Raw genomic sequence first — 9,206 nt, 5'->3', positions numbered from 1 at the left:
TTTTTTAATTAAATGGATGAATAATAGACTTGCACATTTCTGGATTTTGGACAGGGTAATGAAAAATCAACTATATTCTGTAACGTTAATTATTGTTGTCTTCTTTTTAAAATACATCAGATTTCAGAGACATCTGAGGTTTATTTTTTTGTTTATTTATTTTCCATGAATACAAATGACAGTTTCTCACTTTCTATCCTTTCCTGTTCCTGATGGCAAATGCCAAATTCTCATCCAGTTCAACATTTAGGATTGTTGAATGTTTCTGAGGATGAGGAAGTTTCTGTTCGCTGGGTAATGAACAAATAGTCTATTTTCCATCCTGTTGTGTTTGGGGTTTACATTTAGACTCACCAGGTCCTGCATGACAGCAGAAAGTCCAATGTGATCTCATTATCTCTGCTTACACTGTGTGATCTCAGAAACAAACAAAAAAATCAAACACCTTGAAGAATGTACAATCTGGCTGACAAACACTGTATGTTTAAGGGCTCACGTTTGTATACTCCAACAATAACTTCTATTAATGAGATTCAACTTCCCATTCCTCATCTGCTTTCCCAGAATGTAAAATTATATGGCGTTAGAAGAGTTGTGTAAATAAAAACAAAATGATTCACAAATAAATGTAGAGAGTTTGACAAACATTTAATTTTCATAAATAAATAGAATGGGATCAATGACTAATATATTTTTGACCTTTCTTCGTAGCTTTGTATTGATAGGAAAGTCAAAAACTTCAGAAGTTTTTTCTTACCTACAGACACCTTTTTAATGACTCCAATAGTGACAATTGTTTTTGGGAGGACAAGAGCCTGTATTTATAATATAAAAGTTGTTTTATAAAAATACATCTGAATAGGAGAGAGGGGAAAATGACCAAAAGCCAGGGCTCGAGGTTGGGTCGCCCGTTCTGCTACACAACATGTCCACTGGACCACTGGCGATTATAACAGTCAGAAATTTAACTCCCTAGCAGTAACATCCTCAGAAAGCCCTGTATGGAAGGAAACATATTTATAAACAAAAATTAAACTGATAGCCATAATATAAAAAATATATATAATGTCACAACATATTATTCAGGACACAGGCTTCACCTAAAGCTGTAAGATTCCTCGGAGGATGCATTAAAGGGTAGGAAGGATTCCAGTTTTTGTTCCACTTCTTGTGTTCAGAGATACCTGATTATAAAACAACTAGCAAATTAGAAGATATATGCATAATATGGACTGTACCTCTCATCATTTGTCATGATTATTTGAATGTAATTGTAATCTGGAATCCCAATAAAACAAATTCAAAGCTTTAGTTTGATTCCAATTTATTTCTTATACTTTAAAGAAGTTCGATCCTGTTTTAAGTTTTGATGTTTGAATTTGAGCCTGAAAAGGGTCTTTTCCAGAATTGTCTAGGGGTGGGCAAACTTTTTACCTCAAGGGCCACATCACATTTTCGCCTCCATGTTAAGGCTCTTTTTTATTTATTCCAAACTGGAATTGATAACAAATTGATTGTATGGACATGCAATTCCTCCTAAACCTGTGTTTAATAAACACTTTTCTATTGAAAAGGGGGCAAAACATTTGCACATTGTCATAAGACACATTATGATAATCATTTACAGTATAGAGTATCATTTATATTCTTGAATTTTTTTTAAATAGTCCTCTATTTCAGGGCTGTTCAATTAATCCCAAGGGGCCACGTGAGAACTGGGACTGTAGTGGAAGGGTGAACCAAAAGGCTAAACTGAATTCTGCTCCATACGGAGTTTACGGCTTTTAAAATGCAGTTATTATCTTGTCTGATATATCTTTTAATTTTCTTTTAAAGAAAAACCCAGCCACTAATACTTTTCTGCACCTCTATCCTTTGTGCACATCACTAGGCATTGCAAACAGCTCTCAATTTAATTTATAACTGTCGTGAGCCATATTTACAATTATTCTGGTTCTTGAATCTGATTGGCTGAGAGCCATGCCATATTTCGCCAAGTATCACTACAGGAACTATATATATAGATCTATGACGGGAACCATTTCACAATCTGTGTTATTCCTCCATTTAGCTAAATCGGATGACGTTATGAGAAGTGAAAGTAAAAGCAGTCTCTCTTAGCATTTCTCACCAAGAATGACCAATTGCAGAAAATCAGAACAACACGTCACAGCCGAATCTCTTTCTCATAGTAAACCCTAAAACCAAAGCTCAAAACACCTGTCCGGCCTGGTGATTTAATAAATTATTTTTATATATAACCCAGTATAACCCAACCTTTAGGTTTAAGGGTTGGGGGAGGGGTTAGTCCTGTTTTGTTAGCATAAATTGGCAGAACACCTGATGAAATCGCTTTGGGGGCCGGATGTGGCCCGCGGGGACGTAGTTTGTCCACCTCTGGCCAGCTGCATCAGCTGAGCATAAGTTACAAATTAGCCTAGTTTTCACTTAAACGGGGACTAAGTTACAATTTACGCACTACTAAATAATTTTGAGGTGCACCATTTAACTTAGTTGAAGCGTAATGTTACGTATAAACTAAATATTTAAGGAAGCCTCCCATTGGGAGTAATTGTAGGAATACATTGGCAGACTCACTGAACTAACTGAATAAGCTCTCGTTTCACTCGACATTCTTCAATGATTTACACACATGATAATGCTGACATTTACAGTCACTTACCTTTTAAAATACAGAACAGTATGTGATGACATTTAACAACATTTAGCGTTATATATGAGAGTGTTGTGCACGGCAAAAAAAAGCTTATTTTTATTTCATTAGCGGTTGGCAGTTGCATGTCATTTCTTATTGCTTTAATTAGGCTGTATTGTTTTTAAAAATTTACATTTATGCATTTGGCAAACGCTTTTATCCAAAGCGACTTACATTACATAAACCTATACATTTATACTTAGGTATGTGCAATCCCCTGGGATTGAACCCACAACTTTGTGATGTTAACGGAATGCTCTTACCACTGAGCTACAGGAAAGCTAAACAGCTTTTGTTTTTTAATCTTGTGAAATATTATACCCAAAAAATTATTCATACAGTGGATTGATCAACTTTGTGACCAAATTATTCAGACACTTTGACCTGACCTTGTTTTGCTTAAGTGTTTTTTTTTCTTCTCTAATTGCCAATGCGACCTCTCTACACTACAGTCTGAAGAAAATTAAGCATTGTTTGCACTAAGTTGGTATTTTCTAATTGTGTACTAAAATTTATCAGGTGGCCGCAATTCAGCCTAATCCATTGCATGCCTTTCTATCAAAGTTATCTGACATTATCAAGATGAATATCTTGAATATATTTTCACTGTGCTGATCAGGCACTGTGGCATGATTTCTTCTTTGAGGGATGGACTTCGGTTCAGAGTTGCCACTTTAATCAGGAGTGGTTTCTTACGTGTTACTGTTTGTTCATTCTTTTCGGGTGATCTTACTTGTTTTATCGCCCAGATCGGATTTTTTTCTAATTGTGAAAATTTTCTAATTGTGTACTAAAATTTATCAGGTGGCCGCAATTCAGCCTAATCCATTGCATGCCTTTCTATCAAAGTTATCTGACATTATCAAGATGAATATCTTGAATATATTTTCACTGTGCTGATCAGGCACTGTGGCATGATTTCTTCTTTGAGGGATGGACTTCGGTTCAGAGTTGCCACTTTAATCAGGAGTGGTTTCTTACGTGTTACTGTTTGTTCATTATTTTCGGGTGATCTTACTTGTTTTATCGCCCAGATCGGATTTTTTTCTACTGTGCTGATCGGGCACCAAGACACGATTTCTTCTTCAGGGGATGGACTTCGGTTCAGAGTGGCCACTTTAATCAGCCGTGGTTTCTTACATGCTCTTTCTTCACGCTTCACATGCATCTCTATGTGGTCTATCTCTTCAACCCCAGGCATTTAATTTCCTGTGTTGGAAATGAGTTTGAACCCAGCAGGTGAAGGTTGATGCTGAGGGGTCATGTCACTCAAGGGTTCCACTGTTGCAAACAGAATATTATCAGGTGCAGCTTCAGGTAACATGACTGTTAAATGGTTCAGCCACTGGACACTGTATAAAATGCAAACAGTAAGTTATGCAAATATGTTCTGCATTTACATCTATATTTACATTTATTAATTTGCCAGACGCTTTTATCCAAAGTGACTAACAAGTAGGCGAGCATTTAACATTTTGTCAACACACTAAACAGTAGTGATAGTTTTAAAGGCCATGTGACTAGAATGATTTTACATAAACTCATCTAAATAATTGAAATGTCAACTTTTTAAAACTGCAAGATATGTTTTGCAGTGAAACGGATAAAGAATGTACCTTATCTATTTCTCCCTGCATCTTTGTCTTTCTGTTGCTCTCAATGGACTTTTCTGGTGCTGGAACGTACAGCTCACTGCTGCGAGCTGGCTTGTGGAGGCCAAGCCATTTAGGTAGTTTCCACTTCATTTTGAGATGGATTAATCTCTCTGTTAATCTACCAAAAAATGTAATTAAATGTGTGAGGCATCAAACAACTTAAGATGACAAAATAAGTAACGCGTATCAATTATTTAAATTAACCTCTGACTTATTTATCATTTTACACATTGTTTCTTATTTAAAATAAATGCATTACATCCATTTTTCAAGGATTGAACACAAAATTTGTTATTTTGAAGAATTTTGAAAACAAACAGTCCTGGGGCACCTTTGACTACCATTGACATTTTTCCTACTATTGTAGTCAACGATGTTCCAGAATTAAAAATTGCTAACATTCTTCGGAATATCATTCTTGTCATTCAAATGCTATTTTTAAATTTTGTGATATTTGTCTCTTTTTACCCCCTGCATTGTGTTTGTATGTTGTTGAAGTTGCAATAAAAAATCCACACGTGTTCAAAAAATTTTACCTTTAAAGTAGGCCAAATGTAGCTACTTGGAGTACCGAGAGCAGCCACTTCCGTTTTGTGATAGTATGCCCCAGTGCGTGGGCACTAAAACTTAAAATAGATTTCCTTAACAGAAACAGTACATAATTTAAGTCTGTTTCTGATATGGGCTCCCCTCATTTTATATGAATTTTGCCCCATGATGCAGATGCAAAATAGTAAAACAAATTCATCAAGAAAATGCGTTTTATAAGGAAAACAACAATGATGTCCAATTGTCCATATGATAAACATTAAAACATCAACTTTTTGGAGCTCATTAATGTTCTTTAATTTGATCCCCAATCTGTCATGAGTCTTTTAACACAGTGGACATCCAAGTTTTTAAAGAATTATTGCAGTATGGAGAACACATTACTAGTTTTTTTGGTTAAATGAAAGCACCTGCTTGCTGAGCAAGATCAATATGACAATGAAGTACAAATGGTAGAAATGTATTATATATTAATTATTTATTTTAAAATGTAAATGGTCTGTGTTATTGTCATAAAATGTATACTGCTGCTGCAATCTGCTTAACTTAAAATATACATATATAAAAAAATATATATAAGGCTTTGATGTCAGCCCACGGCAAAGATAATAATAGCAAGCACAATCAAAATGGTCTAGTCAGCAAAAGCTACAAAATTGCTTTCAAATAGACAAAATGTTTCAAATCACAGAATATAAAATGCTATGCATCTTAACATTTTGCCACACTAGTGACACTAATATTTTTATCATAATAACTTGGAGGAATAGTCTTTCCTTTGAGCATTTTTTCTGTGGGCTTTAGTTTTAAGCTGCATGGAAGAAATGCTTTTCAGAGTATCTTTTTTTCCCACACCAATCTCCTCTGCTCCCGCCTTCCACTGCAACAGCTGGCCATCCTCTCCTCCCGTCAACAGAGATTGACCGTTCACGTCCCACTGGAAGCATCTCACTGTGGCTGAGTGACCCCCTTTCAGGGATTTGATTAACCTCAGACCACCTCCACTGCAGTCAACCAGGTGGAGCTCACCAGAATTAGACCCTCCGACTAAAAGAATACGTCCCTCATCTGATAGCCATGTTCCACCCACAAAATACTCAAGTGAAGCTCCATCAGGGAGCTGGACAAGTGTTCGCGCATCATTGAAACTCAGAAGGGTCAAAGTGTCATCGCTGTCTGGGTGAGCCACATCCCACAGGTGTAGCCCTTCATCGTGGGTCAGACAAAGCAGCTGGTCAAGATCTTTGCCTGTCAATAAATGAAATAAATTCACAAATATTTCACACTTTATTTACAAAAGCATATGTTTACACTTAACAAAAAAATGCTTACCTGTCCAGCAAAGGGAGCTCGCTGAGGAATTGCAGTTGCATGTCGTGATGAGAGCATCATCCTCTCCTCCCAAACTCAGATCAAAAATGTTCACAAGTCCATCTGTAGCTCCAGAGGCCAACCGGTCTGCTTGCTCTGGGTGGAACTGTACAGCAGTGATGTCATCACTATGTGACTCAGAGTACACGCCCAGCAGACCGCCCTGTTTTGAGGCCATCTCATCCCCTTCCTGAACCATGCGAGCATCCCAGAATACTAAAAAACTGTCCTCTCCCACTTGCTCTGTGCCTGCGCACAGCACACGATCATTGCAGCTCACGCCAAACGAGCAGTAAGAATGTGTCGAATCACTACGGAACACCTGTGTGGAGTCTGAACAGGGTCGTCTTACATCCCAGCACCGGAGTGTCCCATCAGCAGAGCCGGTGAACAGCAGGTGAGGGGAGAGGTGAGAGAAACGAACCCCGCAAACAGGAGCCGTGTGACCTTGAAACTCGCCCAGTGGGCGCAGTGTCTCTCTGCTGTGCAGGTGCACAGAGTGATTAGAGCAGCACACAGCTAGAACATCTGATCCTGCAGCAGAACCACTGCTGGATGAAAGAGAGAGGTCTAAAAGATACACGGGCTCGCTTGGCTGCAGTCTCCTGGCAATTGACAAAGATTTAAATGTTTCCTCAAGAGTGTCCATACTTGATCACATGGAAACCTTAAAGGAAAAAAAACGAATTAGTCATTTCAAGATTCAAAGAAGCTTTATAGGCACGATAAAACTAATTTTTACATTGCCGCAGCACAGGAAAATTAAACACAAACAAATACAAATTAAGTTAAAAATAAAAGTATATAAGAGCAAAGTACTGGAGAAAGTTCTCAGTGAGGGTGAACGGATCCATTTTGTTGTGGCAGGATTTCACATATCTTGCATCCAGTTTTGAGCTTCTTGAGTTTTCTACCAGTATGTATGAAATCTTGTCTTTTTGTGGAAACTAGTTATAGTCTTTAGTTTGTGAACTGGGGGAAGAATGTTTCTCTGATGTGTGTATAGTTTGGACATGAGATTAAAAAGTGCAGCTCTGATTCCACATCATTCTGTGTGGATATAACCATTTTACAAAATATGTAATACAAAGTCACATTAAGTGTAAATTCTCCATGTGTAAGCTAAAGTTAAATGTCACAATCAAAGAAATATACAGTAACAAAGAAGAGTCCATGTCACTTTGTAGGGTATAAGCCTACAAACAACCTTTCAACTAGTTATTACAATCAAATTACAAATGTCTTCCATATACCATATACGTATAAGTATATCGATTTTCAATGCAAGTTATCTTACATTTCAGCGTCTTCCTGACACAATGCTATACTATGACCCAAAAGACAAAAAATACGTCAAATGCACGAGTCACATGAGCTGATTTGTTTTTATTATTTGATAAGTTATTTGAAATAGTTACACGGAGAATTCATTTTTGTGTAAACTTGTAAATCTTATAATTATTGCACGCATAGAACCAGAGCCAATCATGCTTCAGATTTCAGTTTAATTTCCACTTGGGTGTAAAGAAAAAATGTACCTCAACACAACAACATTATCAGTAGCTTAATGGAGACTATTATCCGCCTGCAGTTCCTAAAATATGAACGTCATTGCTAGATGTTTGTATATGCTTTCGCGCAATGGAAGAAAAATATATTTTAGTCATGAAATGCCAACGATTAAACACTCACACGCGTGTGTGACAGACATCGGCGAATCCCTTCACCTAAAATGTCCCCCCGGAAACACAGTATGGCTGATTATTAGTTCCGCACGGAAACACTATCACAATTATTATACACGACTCAAATTGACTTTAAACATAAAAACTGTACCAACATGGAATGATTGACCAATATTAATAAAAGAAGACACGAAAATAAATATTTTAATTGTATTCGTGCAAGACAGGATACGCGGCGGTGTTCCTACCGTTAGATGGCAGTGTTTATCTTTATTAAACAACACTACAGAACGTAAACATGGCAGGGGTCCTCCATTTGTGTCATTTGACAATAATAGACAGATATTAGATGTTTCATCTTTTGTATTCTTCAACCTAACATATTCCAAAATGTTGTTCTGTTTGTTTGTCCAAAACAGACCACAGTTTCTCGATTTAGTAAAAAATAAAGAACTGGGACATGGATTATAGGGACAGACTGTATACGACATGGGTATCATTGCATTTTCTTTGTCTCTCCCATAGGACACGAACAAGTGAAACTTGACAACAATGAGCACTCTCATCAAATGAAGACAGGAAGTATTTATGCTGACCTGAGCAGAACAAGCCTGTGTTGACCTCGATGATCATATTTCCAAAGATCCTGTTCCTCATGCTTTTTAATCTGTATAGGACACGTGGAAATTTTCAACATAGAAAATGTAAAGAAGCAAGTGCATGTAGGCTTTGTTGGTTAGGTACGTTCTGAAGCATGGTAGCTGGTCCTTAGCTGGTCATGGGCTGGTTTGAGGTGGTCTTGAGCTGGTTATGAATTTAGGACCATTTCAAACCATCTTAAACTAGCTCAAACAAGCTACCATGCTTCAAAACCTACCTAACCAGTATATATGCCTTTTTGTCAACCAAGAACATCAATTCTCTGTTGTTTGACATAGTGGACTTGTCGATGAACATTTTTGTGTGTAAGACCGTGTGTGAGGTAAAATATGAAGCATCCAAGTGACTTTATGTTAATAATTTACCACTAGATTGTAGATTGGTCTGCTTATTCTCTTTGAACACACACACGTAAACAACAGAGCTTGTGAATAAACTTTAGCCAGGTGTCAGAGAGTGTTTTGCACAATAATGTGTTTGGAAAGCCTAATAACATCAATGTTTTTCAGTGCTTTGTGCTGTATTAGAGACTAATATGAATATACTTGATATATCCGAGAGAACAAACAC

At 37.1% G+C, this 9,206-nt stretch overlaps 1 protein-coding gene across 4 annotated transcripts; it reads right to left on the bottom strand.

Annotated features, from left to right (window-relative positions):
* Positions 1 to 5,379: 5,379 nt before the first annotated feature.
* On the bottom strand, positions 5,380 to 8,646 carry LOC130431798 (WD repeat-containing protein 89-like). 4 transcript variants are annotated; one of them, XM_056760993.1, is made up of 3 exons: positions 8,573 to 8,646; positions 6,253 to 6,958; positions 5,380 to 6,168 (listed from the first exon to the last, which is right to left on the bottom strand). In XM_056760993.1, the coding sequence occupies exons 2-3, from the start codon at positions 6,938 to 6,940 to the stop codon at positions 5,669 to 5,671; spliced, it is 1,188 nt and encodes a 395-aa protein (XP_056616971.1). In that variant the 5' UTR covers positions 6,941 to 6,958; positions 8,573 to 8,646; the 3' UTR covers positions 5,380 to 5,668. The 4 variants fall into 4 exon arrangements, with proteins under 4 accessions (XP_056616971.1, XP_056616969.1, XP_056616968.1 ...); XM_056760991.1 differs by lacking the exon at positions 8,573 to 8,646 and adding an exon at positions 7,984 to 8,025; XM_056760990.1 differs by lacking the exon at positions 8,573 to 8,646 and adding an exon at positions 7,111 to 8,002.
* Between the last annotated feature and the right edge of the window lie 560 nt (positions 8,647 to 9,206).

The sequence above is a fragment of the Triplophysa dalaica genome, chromosome 11 (assembly GCF_015846415.1).
Source record: "Triplophysa dalaica isolate WHDGS20190420 chromosome 11, ASM1584641v1, whole genome shotgun sequence".
Classification (NCBI taxonomy): domain Eukaryota; kingdom Metazoa; phylum Chordata; class Actinopteri; order Cypriniformes; family Nemacheilidae; genus Triplophysa; species Triplophysa dalaica.
The sequence above is the reverse complement of the archived record's forward strand: the minus strand, read 5'-3'. Positions and strand labels throughout refer to the sequence as shown.